The sequence below is a fragment of the Leopardus geoffroyi genome, chromosome A1 (assembly GCF_018350155.1).
Source record: "Leopardus geoffroyi isolate Oge1 chromosome A1, O.geoffroyi_Oge1_pat1.0, whole genome shotgun sequence".
Taxonomy (NCBI): Eukaryota; Metazoa; Chordata; class Mammalia; order Carnivora; family Felidae; genus Leopardus; species Leopardus geoffroyi.
Window position 1 is genome coordinate 156,797,372 of NC_059326.1, and position 24,340 is coordinate 156,821,711.

Below are 24,340 nucleotides of genomic sequence, written 5' to 3' on the forward strand. Positions count from 1 at the left end.
TTATTCAATTCACAGTCATTTGATTTACATACAACCTTTCAGGAGTACATTTGTTATAGAAAGCACAGTGCTTCTGTAATAGATATTCTCCTCGATCAATTACACCTCTGAGATCTAGTCATGTGCCCAGTGGCATATCACATGAATACACTGCCATGTCTCAGGCAACGGACACCCCACTGTTTGCAAGTGGCTACAAATACTGTATTTTACAACATAAAATTTATACTCAAAATTAAACAAATTTCTCTTACGCAATCTCTTCTAATTGTATCACCCTAAAGCTAAAACTCTTAGGGACTATAGTGATAATCAACCAACATCTGGGGTACACACATACATGTGAAGTGGAGAGCTGTGAATCCAGTGAACTGGCTAGAGGAGACAGTCCAAATGGGTGATTCAACATTCGAACTTTCTTAACTCTCACGGTGAAAGTCTTTCCTCCAGTCCTAATGTTAGGTGCTTACTTTAGTTTCCTCCTATTCATTAGTAAATGCATAACCATGGGAAAGAATGTAACAACTAGAATCCATTCATTAATGAAATTATTAGCTTTGCGACTTGGTTCCAAGTTCTATAACCTACCTGTCAGAAGGAGTATTGCTTTAGGGAAAGTTTCAGAAATACAGAACATAGAGAAGAGATAAAACAGGAAAAGATACTCCCACTGTTGGGGCACCTGGGTGGCTCAGTTAGTTAAGTGTCCAACTCTTGATATCAGCTCAGGTTGTGATCTCATGGTTAGTGATCTGAGGGTCGTGAGACTGAGCCCCATGTCGGGCTCTGTGCTGAGCATGGCGTCTGCTTGGCATTTTCTCTCTCCCTCTCTCTCTGTCCCTGCCCCCTCCAATAAATAAATAAACTTAAAAAAAAAGAAAAGGTACTCCCACTGCAATAACAACAAGCACAGTGAACACTGATTAATGTTTATTCAATATTTACTATCCATTAGGCACTGCTATCTGTTAAACATATTATGGAGATTCTGAAATTTATGTTGTATAGAACTCAGAGAACAGGGTATTGTTGTTTCCATTTTTCAGATAAGGAATCCAAAGCTAAAAAAGTTTATGTCACTTCCCCCCCAAAACTCGGGGCTTTGAAGAGGTTGGATTCAGATTCAGTTGTGCAAGATACTCTGTTCAGAATAGAACACATTTAAATTTAGCAAATATGAGTTGGGTACCCACTGTGAGGGAAGCACTGTGAATTCACATGTGAACAGTTTAGATGGGATGCTTGCCTTCACACATCTCCTGGGAGAGGTGGAAACCTTAGATAACATTAGATAAAAGTTGCTTGGTTTCCATAACACCTCTCTTCATTCTCACGTGAGTTTAGAACAAAAAATGTTTTATTCTAATAAATGAATTTATTTAGCATCTTGATTTAATTGCCTCCCCTGAAAAATTGCATCAGGGAGTACACCAGCTAAAATGCTCTTGGAAATCAGTAACAGAAAGCTCATCTCCCACAAATGGGAATATGTTAGTTCAAATGACTGGAATGCCCAAAGGTAATTATGACTTCAGTGGAGTTTTCAATTGCCAGTTCAAATGATTCATATATTTATTCATTCAGTTACGTGAGAAATATTTGTTTAGCATCTACAATGTGCCAAGTATTGTCCTAGGCACTGGAAATACAGCAGTGAACAGAACAAATTTTCTGATTTCTTGGGGCTTACATATAGGGGAGCTGCAGATAATAAATGAATGCATGAAAGGTAGTGATAAGTGCCATGGGGAAAAATATCTCAGGGTATGGGAGTGATGGGGACTGCTATTTATAAGATGTTTCAGAGAACAATCAGAGAGAGTGGCCTTTGAATAAAGATGCATAATGGGAATAGGGTATGGAACAGGACCCAGATCACGTAATGTGACCCAGGATCTAAGATTCTATGAAGAAAATATGTCCATGACTCATTTTCATACTCAGGCAGCTTCAAAATAACCGTTTCACTATACAAGAATAATTAAACTCAAAATTGTAGGACTGACATTATAACGCAAAGAAAAAAGAAAACCTAACTGGGGCCATTGCAATTAGTCATCTTTAGTAGAAAATACAAGTTATGTTGCATAATTACTAGGTGGACATAGGAAACCCTAAATCTCTCTAAGTCTCACTCACCTATGTAATGGGGATGAGGAAAATCATTTGTCAGGTATTTTGAGGATTACATGAGATAAAGTAGGCCTTGTGCCTCGCATGGTGCTCAAGAAATGGTAGTTATTATTATAGTGAAAATGTGACCAGAGATTCTATCTTCCTAAGACTCAGTAACCTCCTATGTTCTTTGCCCATAAACCAAAAGTAAGTACAGTCACATTTTTTTTTGTTTCCTTGTTTTGTTTTGCTATTGATTTTTGTTGTTGTTGCTAAAACAGTTGAGATTCTTGATTCATGCATTTAGGAAGTACTTTTGAACCACACAAAACATCTAAGATGACACAAGCATCTAACTTTGGAATAATTTGGTTTGGATGCTGCGTGGTTTAGGGTTGGAAATGTTTTCTTCCAATTACTCAGGTGTTTCCATTTATAAGTCTAGAAAAATAGCCCCCTCCCTACCCAAGCAGTGCATCAGAATAACCTATTGTGTTTCAAAAGTACAGAAGATTGGACTCTACCATACAGGCCCTAAATCAAAGTCTGTAGGGAAGACACTTGAACATCTGGATTCTTACACACACATACACGCACACACACACACACACACACACACACACAAATCAAAAACAAAAAAAAGCTTCATGGTAATTATGATGTACAGCCAGGGTTGACTATCATTGGTATATGACATTCATTTAGGGCCCTTAAAACCTATTCAGAAATAATTTGGCATAAGATAGCAATATGGTGCTTAACTTGAACCATGCTGAAGAATGTTTCAATTTTAAATCTTTTAAAAAAATTTTAATGTTTATTTTTGAGAAAGACAGAGAGAGAGACAGAGAGAGAGAGAGAGAGAGAGAGAATCCAAAGCAGGCTCCAGGCTCTGAGCTGTCAACACAGAGCCAGTCATGGGGCTTGAACTCACGAACTGTGAGATCATACCTGAGCTGAAGTCACACACTTAACCAACTGAGCCTCCCAGGCATCCCATCAATTTTAAATCTTAAGCCTGGATATATATGAGTTATTTAAGGAAATGTCAACTTTGGTAAAATGACAGTCTTAGACACAGTAATCTGATCCCAAACAGAATCGCCTTCCTAATTATCAAAACCTTTCTATTAGTTAGAAAAGCACTCCAATCTAATACCCAGATTTTTAGCCTGTGCTTAGGCCAAACAAGCAGCAATTTATACAACCATTTCCCCTTTATATTACTTCTCTCTTTTCCACTATAACTCTGGGTGTTCACTGTGTAACTTGAATAATAGTGTCAGTGAAATGAAAATTGAAAATTTAATTCAATTCAGCTGAAATGGATGCTGAATTTACCCTCTTATCTAAGATGTGTGCCTGAGCAGGCATCCCTGTGGCTACCGACCAGGCTCCAGTGGCTCTTGTCTCAGTTAAAACTACTGCATTTAAACCTCCAGCTTCTACTACGAACTTATAAGTATACTTCAAGTCCATTCCTATAGACTTGTTTTTATCTGCTCTTACTGTAAAGTCATTTGGAAGTGAAGGAATATTCTTATTAAAATTAAAAGCTATAGGAATTCTAACCAATTGGAATGTATGTTATTTTTTATTTTGTGTCTAATTTTTTTTAAATGACAGTTCCAAGATTTTTGGAGGGAAAAATCTGTTTTTGCTAGAAATGGTATAAGCACTGCAACTTTAATGTGATTTTATAATCTTGGCTCAAAAGTGAATTTTGTTTCCCTTGGTAACCTTTACATTGATAGAAATCAGATTACAGGGCACATATAAGCTTCTTTTTCCTTTAACTACAGACAGGAGGGTTGTAGACAGTATTTTCTAACCATCTAGTACGTGGATGCATTTTCATATTGCCTGTCAGTACAGAATCAGTTAGTCCCTAAGAAATCTTTCAGGGAAGATTAATCTCCCAGTACATAGGATACGGGCATCATATCAAAATCAAGTCAGTCAATCACACATGGCTATGTAGAGACAATGAAAATAAAGCAATGTTCATGAAATTCTTAAAATATTTCCACCAATGTATTTGATTTAGGTCTCTGTGTATGCAAGGTTAGGCAAAAAGCAGATAACATAAAAAGTGAAAAAAAGAAAGCAAAAAATTAGAGACTTTTTTCAAAAGATGCCCTACGCACTTCATAGAAAACAAAAATCAAATGAAAAATACGAAAGCATATTTAGAAGCATAAGTATTACATAAAAATATTGTCATTTTATGTTTGTACATGAAAGACCAGTATAATTTCTACTTAATCATTTTTCTTAGGTAGAAATGTACGAAAGTGACAAATATTTTATAATTCATTGTGTATCTTTTTCTGTATAGTACAAGTTAAGTCGTGGCTACATGATGCCGTACTTTGAAAACTCAACGTGGTAAATAAACAAAAAAAACAAAAAACAAAAACAACCTTTGGGGTCTCTCTCCTAGCTTTTGGCTTATACAGTGGTTGTTAACCAAGGCTTTGGGCCTGTATGTAGTATCCCTGTCTCCAATGGCACAAGTATATGTGTGGACATATTCTCTCCCAAACCAAAACAAAAACTTTTGCCACCATTTTTTTTTTCTGTGTACTACAGATTTTTGTTTATTTTTGAGCCTATTGTGATATTCCTTTGCAAATATCCATTTTGACATTTAGATTTCTGCAGAGATGAATATTCATTCTCAAGCTCAAGAGAATAGCAAAAGAAATTAACTGTAATTTTGAGAAGTTTATTTCTTAATCCTTTGAAAGACTGGAGATCCACATGGTTCTGTTGTGGAGTAATATCCCATTAAAGAAACAGATACACAGTAAAAGTAATTAAGAATAAATCTTGTTCCTTCCATGATTTTTCTCATAAGGGACCTTAAACAAGATCCAAATGGTTCAGTTCAATCCTTAGTAACCCCCGCTTTCCTCTCCTGTCCATCATCCCCATGGCCACAGCTACCCCAACTATCTCTTCCAAACCTCCCTAGAAATAAAATTTCCTTTACATACCATTTATATGTATTTTTAATTCCTTTTACAACTTCTATCTCAGTTCTTTATTATAAAGGCACTCCCTTTTTTCTCACATAGATATTTCTTTCTAGAAGTGGAGAGGAGGGATGAAAAGCATCTCCAACTCTGAAGATCCTCCCTTTGGTGGGAGGAAGGTTTGCCATGAATATTGCCACATTAATAATTCTTATGCTGTCACTCATTATATGTTAAAAGACAGTTCATGAATTCCATTTAATTGATTTTCTTTAGCCAATGTCCACTCGAGACTATTTCTTTTTTTTTTTAATTAAAAATTTTAGAAGTTTATTTATGTATTTTGAGAGAGAGAGAGAGCACTGAAGGGGCAGAGAGAGAGGGAGAGAGAGAGAATCCCAAGCAGTCTCCCCACTATCAGCACGGAGCCCAATGTGGGGCTGGAACCCATGAACTGTGAGATCATGACCTGAGCTGAAATCAAGAGTGGGTCACTTTACTCACTGAGCCACCCAGGTGCTCTGAGACTGTTTCTTATGCAAATATGGATCTATTCTCCTATAATGACTTCTAGAAACTTACCAACTATGTCCTTAGAAGATTCTCTTCTCACCAATCTTAAAAACTGTTCTGCTATGGTTATTTTAAGACTAATCAAGTGCAATAATGAGAAGGGGAAAGAGTGGAATAAGGAGTTGGATCTGTACCTGACTCTGAACATTCAACTGAGGTAATTCACTACCTTCAGACCAGTCAGTTCTGCTCTTATTTTAATAAAAGCCTCATTACTTTTTTTTTCCCCTTTCTGTGTAGAAGAGAAACAAATGGAGGCAATATAAGTGAAGAGTTAGTTGATGGGAATGAGGATGCCTAGAGGTTGCTCAAAGAGTGATTATATGAGATTTTTGGCTCAAGTGCCAGTTGCAAAATGTGGCTATTATGGTAAAAATAGAAAAAGGTTTGGTCACTGAGTGGATAGTCAGAACACAGGAACCACAAAGAGTGTCTACAAATATGAATTAGATACAGAAAAAGTATCTGGAGACATGGATTAAAGAGAAGTTAGGTAGGAAAATAAAATAAATTTCCTGGGGCGCCTGGGTGGCTCAGTCAGTTAAGCGTCTGACTCCAGCTCAGGTCATGATCTCATGGTTTATGAGTTTGAGCCCCGCATTGGGCTCTGTGCTGATAGCTCAGAGCCTGGAATCTGCTTCAGATTCTGGGTCTCCCTCTCTCTCTCTGCCCCTCCCCTGCTTGCACTCTGTCTCTCTCTCTCTCTTTCTCCAAAACAAATAAACATTGAAAAAAATTTAAAAAAACAAAACAAGGAATCTCCTTAAGTTCTTAAAAAAACAAAAAACAAAAAACAAAACTACATCAAGTGAGAGGAAACACTCTTTTTTCTTTTCTTTCCATTTTTGGATATCTTTATCCTTCTCATCTTTGAAGGAAAATATTTTGTTTGCAACCAGTAATGGTAGATCCCCTGATATAATTCTTGGACAAAAAGACTAGGTTCTGTGTAAGCTTTCTTCCTTGCTAGATTTTATGGAGACTTGTTTATATATATTCCCAGAGTGTGCTAAATCATTTAACTTCACCAAACAGGAGAAGATGGAGTCCATAATCCTCCTACGTGACTGGCAATAGAACTGTCCTGAAGAAAAATGCTCCCACGCTTCCCCTCCCCTCTATTTCGTTTCTGTCACACCATCAACAGGTTAGAGTTGTGCACAGCAGAATTTATCTCTCGTGAAAAATCTCATCAGACAAGGATACATGATAGAAAACCATCAAACAGCAAGTTTTATGTCATTGCATTAGGGAAAAACAAATAACTGGCTCACCTTTATATACAATGGTTCCCTAAGATGCTCAACAAGAATGCAAGCTTTCTCCTCCCATATGGGATTGAGGTTCTTGTGTATTATTTTACTTCTAAAAACTTCTTTTCCTCCAATTTTAAACTTCACGTATGGATCACTTGTCCCTGTTAAAGAGATACAGATTGATTCATGTTAATCATGCCTTTCGTTGGAAGCAAGAGAATAGCTCATTTAAACATAAGGAAGTATTTAAAGGAATAAAAGTTAAATAAAGCTTATCACATGGGAAAATAAAGGTTAAGGTTTTTTTCCTAAAATTCTCCTTAAATTTTAAAGGGACAGTATAGAATACTATTAAATCTAAGTAATAATAATAATAGTAATTAGGAGAGAAGAGGGAAGATGGCTGCGTAGGAGGACGCTGGGCTCACCGCGCGTCCTGCTGATCACTTACATTCCACCTACACCTGCCTAAATAACCCAGAAAACCGCCAGAGGATTAGCAGAACGGAGTCGCCGGAGCCAAACGCAGACGAGAGGCCCAGGGAAGCGGGTAGGAAGGGCGGCAAGGCGGTGCATGCTCCACGGACTGGCGGGAGGGAGCCGGGGCGGAGGGGCGGCTCGCCGGCCAAGCAGAGCCCCCGAGTCTGGCGGGCAAAAGCGGAGGGGCCTGATGGACTGTTCCGACAGCAAGCACGACTTAGAGTCTGGGAGGTCATAAGTTAACGGCTCTGCTCGGAAAGCAGGAAGGCTGGAGGACAACGGGAAGGAGAGCTGCTGAGCCCCCGGACGACAGAGCTCAGTTTGGTGGGGAACAAAGGCGCTCGCCAGCGCCATCTCCCCCGCCCATCCCCCAGCCAAAATCCCAAAGAGAACCAGTTCCTGCCAGGGAACTTGCTCGCTCCGCGCAAACACCCAACTCTGTGCTTCTGCGGAGCCAAACCTCCGGCAGCGGATCTGACTCCCTCCCGCTGCCACAGGCCCCTCCTGAAGTGGATCACCTAAGGAGAAGCGAGCTAAGCCTGCCCCTCCTGCCCCTGTGCACCTTGCCTACCCACCCCAGCTAATATGCCAGATCCCCAGCATCACAAGCCTGGCAGTGTGCAAGTAGCCCAGACAGGCCACGCCACCCCACAGTGAATCCCGCCCCTAGGAGAGGGGAAGAGAAGGCACACACCAGTTTGACTGTGGCCCCAGCGGTGGGCCGGGGGCAGACATCAGGTCTGACTGCGACTCCGCCCACCAACTCCAGTTATACACCACAGCACAGGGGAAGTGCCCTGCAGGTCCTCACCACGCCAGGGACTATCCAGAATGACCAAGCGGAAGAATTCCCCTCAGAAGAATCTCCAGGAAATAAAGACAGCTAATGAGCTGATCAAAAAGGATTTAAATAATATAACAGAAAGTGAATTCAGAATAACAGTCATAAAATTAATCGCCGGGCTTGAAAACAGTATAGAGGACAGCAGAGAATCTCTTGCTACAGAGATCAAGGGACTAAGGAACAGTCACGAGGAGCTGAAAAACGCTTTAAATGAAATGCAAAACATATTGGAAACCACCACGGCTTGGATTGAAGAGGCAGAGGAGAGAATAGGTGAACTAGAAGATAAAGTTATGGAAAAAGAGGAAGCTGAGAAAAAGAGAGATAAAAAAATCCAGGAGTATGAGGGGAAAATTAGAGAACTAAGTGATACACTAAAAAGAAATAATATACGCATAATTGGTATCCCAGAGGAGGAAGAGAGAGGGAAAGGTGCTGAAGGGGTACTTGAAGAAATAATAGCTGAGAACTTCCCTGAACTGGGGAAGGAAAAAGGCATTGAAATCCAAGAGGCACAGAGAACTCCCTTCAGACGTAACTTGAATCGATCTTCTGCACGACATATCATAGTGAAACTGGCAAAATACAAGGATAAAGAGAAAATTCTGAAAGCAGCAAGGGGTAAACGTGCCCTCACATATAAAGGGAGACCTATAAGACTCGTGACTGATCTCTCTTTTGAAACTTGGCAGGCCAGAAAGAATTGGCACGAGATTTTCAGTGTGCTAGACAGAAAAAATATGCAGCCGAGAATCCTTTATCCAGCAAGTCTGTCATTTAGAATAGAAGGAGAGATAAAGGTCTTCCCAAACAAACAAAAACTGAAGGAACTTGTCACCACTAAACCAGCCCTACAAGAGATCCTAAGGGGGACCCTGTGAGACAAAGTACCAGAGACAACACTACAAGCATAAAACATACAGACATCACAATGACTCTAAACCCGTATCTTTCTATAATAACACTGAATGTAAATGGATTAAATGCGCCAACCAAAAGACATAGGGTATCAGAATGGATAAAAAAACAAGACCCATCTATTTGCTGTCTACAAGAGACTCATTTTAGACCTGAGGACACCTTTAGATTGAGAGTGAGGGGATGGAGAACTATTTATCATGCTACTGGAAGCCAAAAGAAAGCTGGAGTAGCCATACTTATATCAGACAAACTAGACTTTAAATTAAAGGCTGTAACAAGAGATGAAGAAGGACATTATATAATAGTTACAGGGTCTATTCATCAGGAAGAGCTAACAATTATAAATATCTATGCGCTGAATACTGGAGCCCCCAAATATATAAAACAACTACTCATAAACATAAGCAACCTTATTGATAAGAATGTGGTAATTGCAGGGGACTTTAACACCCCACTTACAGAAATGGATAGATCATCTAGACACACGGTCAGTAAAGAAACAAGGGCCCTGAATGAGACATTGGATCAAATGGACTTGACAGATATATTTAGAACTCTGCATCCCAAAGCAACAGAATATACGTTCTTCTCGAGTGCACATGGAACATTCTCCAAGATAGATCATATACTGGGTCACAAAATAGCCCTTCATAAGTTTACCAGAATTGAAATTATACCATGCATACTTTCAGACCACAATGCTATGAAGCTTGAAATCAACCACAGAAAAAAGTCTGGAAAACCTCCAAAAGCATGGAGGTTAAAGAACACCCTACTAACGAATGAGTGGGTCAACCAGGCAATTAGAGAAGAAATTAAAAAATATATGGAAACAAACGAAAATGAAAATACAACAATCCAAACGCTTTGGGACGCAGCGAAGGCAGTCCTGAGAGGAAAATACATTGCAATCCAGGCCTATCTCAAGAAACAAGAAAAATCCCAAATACAAAATCTAACAGCACACCTAAAGGAAATAGAAGCAGAACAGCAAAGACACCCCAAACCCAGCAGAAGAAGAGAAATAATAAAAATCAGAGCAGAAATAAACAATATAGAGTCTAAAAAAACTGTAGAGCAGATCAACGAAACCAAGAGTTGGTTTTTTGAAAAAATAAACAAAATTGACAAACCTCTAGTCAGGCTTCTCAAAAAGAAAAGGGAGATGACCCAAATAGATAAAATCATGAATGAAAATGGAATTATTACAACCAATCCCTCAGAGATACAAACAATTATCAGGGAATACTATGAAAATTATATGCCAACAAATTGGACAACCTGGAAGAAATGGACAAATTCCTGAACACCCACACTCTTCCAAAACTCAATCAGGAGGAAATAGAAAGCTTGAACAGACCCATAACCAGCGAAGAAATTGAATCGGTTATCAAAAATCTCCCAACAAATAAGAGTCCAGGACCAGATGGCTTCCCAGGGGAGTTCTACCAGACATTTAAAGCAGAGATAATACCTATCCTTCTCAAGCTATTCCAAGAAATAGAAAAGGAAGGAAAACTTCCAGACTCATTCTATGAAGCCAGTATTACTTTGATTCCTAAACCAGACAGAGACCCAGCAAAAAAAGAGAACTACAGGCCAATATCCCTGATGAATATGGATGCAAAAATTCTCAATAAGATACTAGCAAATCGAATTCAATGGCATATAAAAAGAATTATTCACCATGATCAAGTGGGATTCATTCCTGGGATGCAGGGCTGGTTCAACATTCGCAAATCAATCAATGTGATACATCACATTAACAAAAAAAAAGAGAAGAACCATATGATCCTGTCAATCGATGCAGAAAAGGCCTTTGACAAAATCCAGCACCCTTTCTTAATAAAAACCCTTGAGAAAGTCGGGATAGAAGGAACATACTTAAAGATCATAAAAGCCATTTATGAAAAGCCCACAGCTAACATCATCCTCAACGGGGAAAAACTGAGAGCTTTTTCCCTGAGATCAGGAACACGACAGGGATGCCCACTCTCACTGCTGTTGTTTAACATAGTGCTGGAAGTTCTAGCATCAGCAATCAGACAACAAAAGGAAATCAAAGGCATCAAAATTGGCAAAGATGAGATCAAGCTTTCGCTTTTTGCAGATGACATGATATTATACATGGAAAATCCGATAGACTCCACCAAAAGTCTGCTAGAATTGATACATGAATTCAGCAAAGTTGCAGGATACAAAATCAATGTACAGAAATCAGTTGCATTCTTATACACTAACAATGAAGCAACAGAAAGACAAATAAAGAAACTGATCCCATTCACAATTGCACCAAGAAGCATAAAATACCTAGGAATAAATCTAACCAAAGATGTAAAGGATCTGTATGCTGAAAACTATAGAAAGCTTATGAAGGTAATTGAAGAAGATTTAAAGAAATGGAAAGACATTCCCTGCTCATGGATTGGAAAAATAAATATTGTCAAAATGTCAATACTACCCAAAGCTATCTACACATTCAATGCAATCCCAATCAAAATTGCACCCGCATTCTTCTCGAAGCTACAACAAGCAATCCTAAAATTCATATGGAACCACAAAAGGCCCCAAATAGCCAAAGGAATTTTGAAGAAGAAGACCAAAGCAGGAGGCATCACAATCCCAGACTTTAGCCTCTACTACAAAGCTGTCATCATCAAGACAGCATGGTATTGGCACAAAAACAGACACATAGACCAATGGAATAGAATAGAAACCCCAGAACTAGACCCACAAACATATGGCCAACTCATCTTTGACAAAGCAGGAAAGAACATCCAATGGAAAAAAGACAGCCTCTTTAACAAATGGTGCTGGAAGAACTGGACAGCAACATGCAGAAGGTTGAAAGGAGACCACTTTCTCACACCATTCACAAAAATAAACTCAAAATGGAGAAAGGACCTGAATGTGAGACAGGAAACCATCAAAACCTTAGAGGAGAAAGCAGGAAAAGACCTCTCTGACCTCACCCGTAGCAATCTCTTACTCGACACATCCCCAAAGGCAAGGGAATTAAAAGCAAAAGTGAATTACTGGGACCTTATGAAGATAAAAAGCTTCTGCACAGCAAAGGAAACAACCAACAAAACTAAAAGGCAACCAACGGAATGGGAAAAGATATTTGCAAATGACATATCGGACAAAGGGCTAGTATCCAGAATCTATAAAGAGCTCACCAAACTCCACACCCGAAAAACAAATAACCCAGTGAAGACATGGGCAGAAAACATGAATAGACACTTCTCTAAAGAAGACATCCGGATGGCCAACAGGCACATGAAAAGATGTTCAGCGTCGCTCCTTATCAGGGAAATACAAATCAAAACCACACTCAGGTATCACCTCACGCCAGTCAGCGTGGCCAAAATGAACAAATCAGGAGACTATAGATGCTGGAGAGGATGTGGAGAAACGGGAACCCTCTTGCACTGTTGGTGGGAATGCAAATTGGTGCAGCCGCTCTGGAAAGCAGTGTGGAGGTTCCTCAGAAAATTAAAAATAGACCTACCCTATGACCCAGCAATAGCACTGCTAGGAATTTATCCAAGGGATACAGGAGTACTGATGCATAGGGGCACTTGTACCCCAATGTTCATAGCAGCACTCTCAACAATAGCCAAATTATGGAAAGAGCCTAAATGTCCATCAACTGATGAATGGATAAAGAAATTGTGGTTTATATACACAATGGAATACTACGTGGCAATGAGAAAGAATGAAATATGACCTTTTGTGGCAACGTGGATGGAACTGGAGAGTGTGATGCTAAGTGAAATAAGCCATACAGAGAAAGACAGATACCATATGTTTTCACTCTTATGTGGATCCTGAGAAACTTAATAGGAACCCATGGGGGAGGGGGAGTAAAAAAGAAAAAAAAAAAAGAGGTTAGAGTGGGAGAGAGCCAAAGCATAAGAGACTGTTGAAAACTGAGAACAAACTGAGGGTTGATGGGGGGTGGGAGGGAGGTGAGGGTGGGTGGTGGGTATTGAGGAGGGCACCTTTTGGGATGAGCACTGGGTGTTGTATGGAAACCAATTTGACAATAAATTTCATATAATAATAAAAAAAAATAATAGTAATTATTTTTTTTCTGATCTTTACATGGTAACCCTGTCCTGATATTTAAAAACCTCTATTGCATGCTGCATATGTCAATTTAATTCATATTATAAATGACAGAGATGAATCTGACATTTCTCTTGGTATCATCTGGTCAACTACAAAAAGATGATCCAGCATCTTGACCTAACTGACTAGTTTTAGACTTAAATATGCTGCTCAAACTTTATACTAGTGTGATGGGCTTAAGGAAAGGTGAGTCACAAACTGGACTTTAAATTCATCCTTGGTCCCACATTCTCTCTTGCTCAGAATTTTCAATTTTAGAATGCTAGGAAAGGTTGGAGGTCTCAGAGTAAGCCATTGGGGGAAGGGGACAACTGCTTATTTAATCATCTGCCAACTTCATATTAACCCTGCACACCTCCCAAGCTCCCTATGATAATAAAGAAAATCAGAGCTAGGGTGGCTCCAGTTGGTTAAACATCCGACTTCAGCTCAGGTCATGATCTCACAGTTTGTGGGTTTGAGCCCTGCGTCGGGCTCTGTGCTGACAGCTCAGAGCTTGAAGTCTGCTTCAGATTCTGTGTCTCCCCCTCTCTCTGCCCCTCTCATGCCCATGCTCTGTCTCTGTTTCTCAATAATAAATAAATGTTAAAAGAAAAAGAAAAAAAGAAAAAAGAAAATCAGAGCTGTCAAGTAAGTTGCTCATGGATACACAGCTAACAGGAGATGAAGTTAAAATTCGAACCAAGCGTGTTTGACTCTAATGCCTGTGATTTTTCTACTACACAGGGATGGGGGAAGGGCTTTGACATGCTTCTATATATATCATACCATTTCTCATTGTGACTGATGAATGAGGCCAATGGATCTAATGAGTCTATGCTATTAGAGAAGGTGAGTCTATGCCTCCTAGAGAAGGTGAATCAGAGACATCCTCAAGTAAATCATTCCAGTGTGACAATCTTCATCCTCAGGAAATAGTTCTTTATACAAGGCCCGACTCTGTTATGATAAGATGTTGTTTAATTCTTTCTGTTTTGTCTAAACTGAAGCTACACTTGATAACTTTGGTCTATATGATTTAAAGAAAAATATAAGTGGGGCTCAGTAAACTGTGAAGCATGATATAGATGTTAGACATTACAAGTACGCTGATATCCTTAAGCTTACTACCAGCATCCCCTCTCAACACCTCCCCTCACTTCAATGACACATAAATATCTGTGCTCAAAATAAGGACTGACTTGTAGGATTTGGCTTTTCTTATTTAATCATTTGGGGGTTTTCTCAAAACTCTCCACATTCCTGAAGTAACTTTAATGTCAGGCTTTTTGTATGCCTAGGCCTGGGTATAATGAAATAATGATCCCAATTTCCCATCGTGAAATTCCCATTTCGACAGTTTGATTTTAACAAAATGATACAAACTTTAAAAATATTTATAAATGTAAATGCAGGCTATTATACGGTAACCTGTTATAATGCATTCTTTAGGGGAGTCAGTGCAACCAAAAAGTTTAAAATTGCTACTTTTAACACAGTGGTTCCCAACTATGGGCTGAGGACCCTGGGGACTGGGAGTTTTGCAGCACATACTTGGAGGGATATTAAAATCTACGTACCTATATGAAATTTCTCAGTCATGCCTTCATGATTTCAAATTCATCTATGTAACTATGCTACCTGCTAAAATATAAGGAGCTCCATAATATCAGAGCCATTTGGATCACTGTTTTGTTTTGTTTTAAATCTCTATCACTTAGTACAGAATCAGACATATTGTTGGTCCTCAATAAACATCCGATGACTAACTGAATGAATCACTGACTTAATGGTGTGGGTGGTAGACCTCTGTTCCTCTTGACTTTTGTTGACTCCACTTGGATATCTAATAGACATTCCATCATCAACAATGTCCAACACTTAAGTCTTGATCCTCTCTCCTGCTAACTGCTCCTCCCTCAGGCTTTGTTGGGTCAGGTAATGACTTCATCATTTGACAACTGCTTATGCAAGACACCTGGAAATTGTTCTCAATACCTCCTTCTTCTCCATGCATTGCATCCAGGACACCACCAAGTCCGATTAATCCCCAAACTCACCTTATCTATCTTCTCTGCCTCCAATCTAGTTAAGCTACTACCATGATTTCTTTGCTGTACTACTATAATAATAGCCTCCTAATTGGGCTCTCCACATCTTCTGTGTCCCCCTCCATTAGTTCACTAGATGACAGGCGGAGCTTTTAAAAATACAAATCTAATCTTCCCCCTTCTTTGCCTAACACATCTCAACAGCTTTCAATTACACCTACAATAAAATCCAAAATATGTAACATGGTACACAGGACTTGCCATGTCTCCAACTCCATTTTGGGCCCTTCACCACGTTCCAGCTATCCTGTCGTTGGAAGTTATTTTCTGCTTCCAGTCTTTGCATATTCTAGCAAGACTCTGTGCTTGAAAAGTCCCTCCCTCCCATTCTCTTCCCCTTTTGCCTGGCTGGCATTGTATTTTCCTCCTGGTCTTAGTTTAAATATAACTTGCTCAGGGATACCTTTCTCAACCTCCCAATCTGAATTAATTTTTGTTATTATTTTTCCTTGGCATTTGCTCTTTGCTTAACAGCACTAATCATTATGAATGTTACTTATAGTTTACTTTGTATGTCTAACTGTTTATTGTGTGCATTTTTCCACGGGCTATGACCCCCATAAAGGCCAAGACCCTTCCCCAGCACATGGCACAGTGTCTGGAGCAGAGGAGGCACTCAGTAAATATTTGTTAAATAGATGTGGAGGTATAGATTAATGACTACTGAGTCAATTTACAGTGTACAGAGTATTATTAAATGCATCCTCTGAGATGCTGATAAAAGACGATGTTATCTACCTATATTGAAGATGAGAAACAATCCGAGATTCAGAGTGACTTGCCCCCAGTCATATAATGAGTAAGCCAGGAAGTAACAGGATAGAAGCAAACTTAGATTTTCAGATGCAATGTTCCCTCTACTTATGTCCCAAACATCCATATTTTCCTGCTTTTCTCTAAAGTACCATCGGGGAATAATTTTGGAAAGATGTTGAATAATCATTAGATACTATAAATAATGCTACTAATGACAAGCAGCCTCCTCTGGTCTATAGAATGCTCACACTCAGTATTTGTTTATCCACCCTACAATTGAGTCCATTTTACAGATGAGAAAACCAGGACAGGCTAAGTGGCTCATTTCAAGTCAGACGAGAACTCACATCTGAAGACCAGTCAAATAGCGCTTTTTCTGGCACATCATCACCAAACACTCATTTCAGGATGTAACACTGCTCTCTTTTCTTTTGTCCAAAAAGTAAGAATAACTCTTTTATGAGAAAAGTGATTTCAAGAAACTGGGCCTTGTGTTTTTAAATTGGGTCTCACTCCATTTAGTCTAGGTATTCTGTAAAAGGACTGACAAAACTTCGAGTAATTCAGCACAGAAGCCTATACACACAAAAGTAAATCCTTTTGAGACACAATCTGTTTCTTGCCCCTTCCCAGAAACATTTTCCTCACGTGCCATACAGGTGAACTGACAAAATTCCCAGTTTTGGGAATCCTGCTAGGTCGTCCTCAGGTCCATAGTAGAAGTTAAATTACAAAAGCGGATCTACATCACTCCAGGGAACATGTGCTGACGACTTACTATATCAGATATAATACACCACCCAACAAGACTGTGAGATCACTTCTAGCGCTGTCTTGAGGTTACATTGAAGAAATGACAGCATAGAACAGGTGAGTAAAGTCGAGGCTACCTCCAAACACATTTTTCATGCTTGGTGTCATATCGATGATGCCGCTTGAGGCAGTATGTATCCAATGGCCTGAGGAAATAACAATCCAGCCAATAAAAGCAGGTCTACAGGTTAAGGATGAGGGACAGATTTTTGAATGGTGACAGGCATAAAGATCACAGGGATTGGTAGAAGAGAGACAGTTTTGAGGGACTCTGAAAACATGTTATGATGGTAAAATATTTCATAAACATGTGGCTTCGGCCACAGGGTGACCTAGATTAGAGATAGCAAATATGTTAGCAAACGTAAACATGCTGTACATGAAAAACAAATCCAGATGCACGCTCATGATGAGTCGGTATCTGACTTTCTCTGCTTTGTTTTGACTCCCCGACGTAAAATTTGCTGCATGTCTTTTCTAACCATCACTTAGAATCTTCTGATGTTACTATTAAAATTTAGTATTTTTTTAATATCATGTTTATTTAAGGAATTTCTAATTGTTTTCAAGTTCTTAACATAGAGGACCTTTGTGACTTAGAGTCCTTAATAGTTCAAGACTTTTGCCTTGTGATACCAACGTAGGGGACTGGACACATTGTTTTTTGTTTTTGTTTTTTTTTTTAATTTTAATTTTAATTTTTTTATTTAGGTTCAGTAAAAGATTTGTATCTAACACTCTTCTTAAAAAATATTCTTCCTATAAAATTGGTTTCTTGACCATATCTGTACAAACACATACGTTTATCATTTTACATGAATGAAATACGATATTATTGTCTCAAACATACTTGATGCTCAATAACTGGTAGATAAATAAACTTCTGAATATCCTGGATTTTCATATCAATTTATTTAAATATACATAACTATAAAAATAACAGGATATAATCTACTTGGATAAATGTGTGAACACATTTACCTAGAATTATGACTGTAGGTAAACAGGTTACTTACGTTTTAAAAGTACAACTAAGGCTGTAATGAGTACCCTTGAGTTTATACCCAACACTTCCTATTACGTCCTCTAGGTAAATTTCTAAAAATAAAATGGTTCGTCAAAATGTGCTAATTTCCATCTAATAAATATTTCCCACTTTCTTCTGGAAAAATTATAAAACACTTCAGTCATTTTGACCTCATTGGTGCAGTTGTAATTGTTTCAACATCTCAGAATAAGATTCTCATATTCCAAAGCTGTTACTTAACATTGTTTACAAAACCTTGAGTCAGCAGTATACACAGCCAATGGATACAATCTTTAATCCACTTTCACTGTGGTTTCCAAGTTTGCTCTTGTGTCTAACACTTCTACCTTCTATGTTTAAAGGTGTTTTTCTAACTTTATTTTAGCAAGTTATGACTTATTGATTATTAATAGGCATTATATGCTTCTTTAAAAAAGGAATTTTTGTGGACAAGCATACTTAGAAAATGCTGGTTTAGAACAAAATTAAATAGATTCATTTTCCATGGCCTTTAAATAAGTGAATGTGCACCATGACTCTCCAAGAAGGGGAAATGACCTGTGGTATTTTTCCAGGGTTCTTTGACCATGGGGCCTATTTTTCTTGAGTGCATTTTTCAGACTCACAATCCCTAATTTGTCTTTGGGAAATAGTACCTTATTATATTTCATACATAAGGAATTTCCCACATGTTTTGGAATTTATTTTAGTGTAACAGACTATCCAGTGAACTCAAATTATTTTATTTTAATAAAACTCCCAAGCTCCTAACATGTGGTTAATCTTTTCTGGTGGTTATAACCAGAAACCTGGTTATAACCAGGTTATATATATATATATATATGTATATATATATGTATATATATTATATATACATATCATATATATACATATATATACATATATATATACACACACATATATATGTTATAATAATAATTATATAATTATATAATTATACAACAATTAATATATAATTATATTATTACATATATAAATAAATAATTTATAATAAATATGTAAATATATTTTATTTATGTATTAAAATTATTTTCAAATATATGTATTTAGTTTGTTGGTTCAAAAAACCAAAAAATTAATAAATTCACCTGATAGTGCTGCTGCTTTGTTGCATTATTGCATTCAACCACAAGATGGCACTAACACTTATCAAATTGTTGTGAGACATGTGGCTCTATTCAAAATTAAGGCATCTCTACTGCACACATCGTGGCTCTTAAGCATTTTCTAGCAATTTGTGCTTTGCTGTTATTAGCTAAGCCATGATCCTCATTAAAACATTTTTTATGGTACTAATGACATGAAAACAGGGAAATAAGTATGGAAGAAGAAAGCAGGATAAGTTAGCTCTAAAATACAATTCAGGTTTTATTTTTATTAATGTCATAGTCAAGAGCAACCTTTCTTCCACATGCACTTTATCAGATAGCATTAACTTCAGAATTTATTTTTAAAAATTAATTCTTTTATTTTATAATTATAAATTCTATGCTTTAAAAATTCTAGATTAATCTAGTCCTAGGGATTATTAATTATTTCTGAAGCTTAGGATCAAAATTGTCTCAAAAAGAAGAATTAGATGGTATGTAAAATGTTTTCTCATGTACTAAAGGAATACATGCCCCAATGCTATGCTTTATCTTATTTTATTTTATTTGGAGCCATGTCACTGATGAGCACTTTGACATTTTGTGTGATTATTTAGCCTTTAATGTAATTTAAGTCTAACACAGAACTAAACTCTGAATGGGTCCACTTTTGTGTGCAGTCAACACAGCATACACAAGATGGCAGTCTCTTTTCCCTTAAAATGGCATTAACAATATTTCAGTGTAAATACTGGTTTTTCTCCTCAGAATTAACGAGCCTCCTGGTTAACAAGTTTAAATCTCTTATCCCGAACCTTGTATGTACAACTACGCCTGTTTTGGGGATTTATAGTCATTCAATGATGGTGACCCCTAATCAAAAATAATGCCAAACTGAAACCCAGTCTCATAGTGGAAGTAAGGAGAGAGAAGAAGGAGGGAGAGGTAGAGAAAGAAGAGTAAAAGAGGACAACAAAGAGAAGTGGACATAAGTATTGAGTGCGGACAGTTAAAAACAATTCGAACTTAAGGTGGATTTTCCTGAAGGTACTGGTTTTTCTAGAAATATTTAAAGCTAGCATCTATGCTGCCCAAATGCAACAGAGTGTGCATTGTATAATAAGATTCTTCACACTTGAAAGAGGCCTGTAAAGGTAATGTTCAAGCATACTTAGAGAATAGGTTATGTCTTTATATACATTTATTTTTCACTAATGACTTAAACATCTTCGAAACATATATTTATGTATTAAAGTTATTTCCTTGAACTCTCCCATTCCTGCTTCGTTTTTTGTTGGAGATTTGGAGTGCCCTATGAGTGACATATTACATAGGGGAAAATAATTAAAAATATTAAAATTCAAAGGCAAAAGGTTTCTAACAGCATATGGCTTACTGTAATAAAATAAGAGTAAACTTTTTTGACAATGAGAAATATAAATATTCCAATGATTTTGAAATTTGTGGTTAATGAAGTTACCATGATACAGCACATAGACGAACTAAAAATAATACTGTGATGTAACACAGCGTAGGGCTGAACTAAGTATATTTCTTTCTTTGAAGGGTAGAAGGCACTTCAAGGCACACTGTAGAGAGAAGGCGTAAGTGACAAGAATAGGCTATTGATTTTTATGAGTGATTTTCTGGCTTACTTTTTTTCTTGTAAATGCAGAGTTCAGGATATGTGAGAAAAGATTCTACATGTTATATTTGGGATAAATACAGCTTACTCAATTCCTTTTCATATGTGGCATAAATTACAGTTGATATCTACATGGAACTTCTTGATAACGTCTGCAAGTATAGGTAAACTAAAATATGGAAGGGCAGTGGTTACTTACGTTTTTTTTTCCACACTTCTTTAGACAAATTGCTTTAATTTTGAATATAAATTATATATTAATCCGTGATATAGGAGAAACACAGTGCAGGAGTGCCCTAGATGTCATTTTTTCTAAAGGGCTTTACCCCCATTGCCTCTGGGTGCTCCCTCTATGACCAGTAATTAATTAATGCAGTGACTAGATACAACAGATATTCTCTGCCATTTCCCTTTTTTCTTTTTCTTTTTGTTTCCAAAGGGAAACAGTTTTCCCTGGAATTCTGTTAGAATATATTGCTACGTTGGTACAGCCATCATAACCCCCTAAAAAATCAAATATAAGAAAATTTAAAAGTACTTTAATTTTCCCATTAAAAAAAATCAGGATATTAAAAAATTACACCCCAAAGTTTCTATGCTTTTTTCAACTTTTTTTTCTTCTGGCTATCCCAGTACTTTTCTGAAATTGTTTCCTTGAGTGTCACCCATAACTTTTAACTACCGATTTCAGTGGACTTTTCTTAGTCTTCCAACTGTGGACTGGGATTTCTTTCTCTCTCTCTTTCTTTCTTTCTTTCTTTCTTTCTTTCTTTCTTTCTTTCTTTCTTTCTTTCTTTCTTTCTTTCTCTCTCTCTCTCTCTCTCTCTCTCTCTCTCTCTCTGTGTGTGTGTATTTCCTCCCTCTCTCTGTCTCCCTCTTTCTTTGGATTCTGTGACTCTGCTCTTGGTAATCCTATGGTGAAAAGAATATTGGCCATAGTCAGTTTTGCTTTTTACAGGCAGTGTGCTCTTAACAAAGTCTCTTGTCTATAGTTTTTTAATCCTTAAAATGAGACAACTTCCCAAGTTTCTCTGAAGAAAGTAAACAATAAGATTTCACTTACATGCCACTGAGAGAGAAGAAGCTACTCCACATAAGAGAATTTTTCAAAAAACTAAAAATTGTCACATGAAACAACAAGACCTGATTTACTAATAGATTTGAAGGAATTATTTCTGAAATTTATCCTCTTTTGTCCTTTTTGGGTAAATAATGAATGTAATTTTTTTAAAAAATGGGGCAAGACCACTATCTGGGTGGCTCAGTCAGTGAAGGTCACAATCAGGTCATGATCTCACAGTCACAGGATCAAGCCTTGTGTTGGCTCTACACTTGCAGTGTGGACCTTGCTTGGGATTTTTCAATTTCAATTTCTGGAATTCCCAAGTGAATGCTGCTAAAAGTCAGAAAATACCTCACAGAGAGATATTTATCACAGAGAGTTCCCCCGGTCGTAAGTATCTCTATAATCTGTAATATATTCTATATATTCTTAATTTGCTCTATTCTTTTCAATTTAGAGTTGTTATAAACTCAACAACAGTAATATTCCTGTTATTACACATGCCAGTGAATAAAATGTGGTTCTTAAAATATAACAAGTTAAAAGTGATTTGAGGTGTAAGGAGTCTGAGTTCCTGGAATCACTGCATGGAGGGGAGCCATCTGCCAAGAAGCACGTGCCTTGCACAATTATGTGGATGAGGAATAAACTTCTATGACATTTGAGCCATTAAATATTTTAAAGGTGCATTTATAATGGCAGCTCAGCCTACCTTAACCAAAACAGATTCCTACATCTTATAAATTCTAATCATTAAAATTCTACTTGCAACTACAATTTAGCCTGTACCACCTGATAAATGCTCCTGAACCCTCTGATTCTAATTCTTAAAATATCTCTTGAAATCATCTCTGATTTCAATGCTCAAGTGAGCATTGCCTCACTATTCCTTACCTAGATTATTAAGCACCTTCTGTTTGGTCTCCTTGCCTCCCTTCATATCCCTTCCCCAAAGGCTACTACAGTTCTCTGTCATACATAAATTGGGCCACCTCCACCTGATTCATCTTGGACTACATTTTACTCCAACTTCCCCATCCACAAGCAGGTCTGTGGGTAACCCAGGCCCCAGAGCTCAGGCTCGGAGCCAGTTTTCAAAGCTTTTCCTTGTCCAGGGAATTTTATATAAACTGGGTATTTTTTTTTTTTTATTGTTTTATACTCTTAACCAGGGAGCCTTCTGATCTTAATTTGGCTTCCCTGGCAGAATGAACCCCATTATCCATTTCTTTAATTTTTTTTTTTAGTAATAGAGCCTCTGTGAGGTTAGCAGCACATGTGATGACCTCAATAAGGAATTTCATATCCTCCAAGCAACAGGTGTGGCCATATGACAAGTTCTTGCTGGTAGATGGGAGCAGAAGTGGCCAACACAACTTCTGGATCTTCTGGTGAAAAGTGGAGCAAGTGCTTTGAATCAGAGAAGAAAGCATGAAGTGACATAGGCAGAGCCTCTTCATCAGCCTGTGATCTCTCCCTTTTGGACTCAATGTGGGAGGAAACATCTTTCCACTAACAGCTTTCTTGTTACCAGAAGCTTGGCTTGCACTCTAAGATAACTTTCTAAATGTTTATTTATTTTTGAGAGCATAGAGGTGGGGGAGGGGCAGAAAGAGAGGGGGACAGAGGATCCAAAGTGGGTTCTGCACTCACAGCAGCAAGCCCAATGTGGGGCTTGAACTCACAAACCATGAGATCATGACCTGAGCCAAAACCAAGAGTCGGACGCTCAACCAATTTAGGCACCCCTGGGACAACTTTCTAAATAGATTTTGCTTCCAGACGAGTATGATTTTTTATTGGAATGATTTGACTTTATATAGCTAGTCAATCTTGTTTGAGTTCCATTCAATCCATTTCATTAAGATCAGGTGGTATGAACTAGTTTCCCCCACAGCCTGGCCATTCCTGGGCACTGAGCCTTCTGACTGACTGCAGTGGAAGATAAAATCCAGTCAAGAAAAGAAAACAGATTGAGATGTAAAGGAGCTAACTTTCATGAATATTTACTATGTACCTGGGGCTTTTCACACAATATTTCATTTAGTTATAACTATAGCCCTGTGAGGTGAGTTAAACTAGTGGATAGAAGGCGTCCAAAAGATGTTTGCTGAAAAAATGAATAAATTAATATTCTTAGTACTTTATAGGTGAGTAAGCTGGTTCAGAGACGTTAGGCTGCTTGACCTGGTTATAGGATCCGTTTGATTCTAGATTCCAAATGTGCTCCACTACACTATGATGCTTGCCTACTATAAGCTTTTTAAATCAATAGACATGTTCCACCTAGCTCCAGCTCTTATTTTTGGGCTCAGTCCTCCCATATGGCGCCCCCATTAGAGACTGAATTCTATATTAGGAAGTCACAGATCTCACTGAACTTGGCAATCTTTAACTCTTGAACCATAAGCATGACCATGTAGCAGTTAGACAAGCATGGATGAATGTGATTGGGGAGATTTATTTAGTGCCCTTTGCCTCTATCTAATAGGAAATCTCATGAAGGCAAGAACTCTTCTGCATCCCAGAACTTACC

The 24,340-nt window shown here is 37.8% G+C and overlaps 1 protein-coding gene across 17 annotated transcripts in view; it reads right to left on the reverse strand.

Moving 5' to 3' along the window:
- MCTP1 (multiple C2 and transmembrane domain containing 1) overlaps positions 1 to 24,340 on the reverse strand; it is a 534,160-nt gene that overhangs the window by 234,731 nt on the left and 275,089 nt on the right. For all 17 annotated transcript variants that reach the window (XM_045498313.1, XM_045498373.1, XM_045498303.1 and 14 more), the window contains exon 3: positions 6,941 to 7,083. In XM_045498313.1, the coding sequence (XP_045354269.1) occupies positions 6,941 to 7,083 (143 nt within the window). The remainder of the gene's footprint in view (positions 1 to 6,940; positions 7,084 to 24,340) is intronic.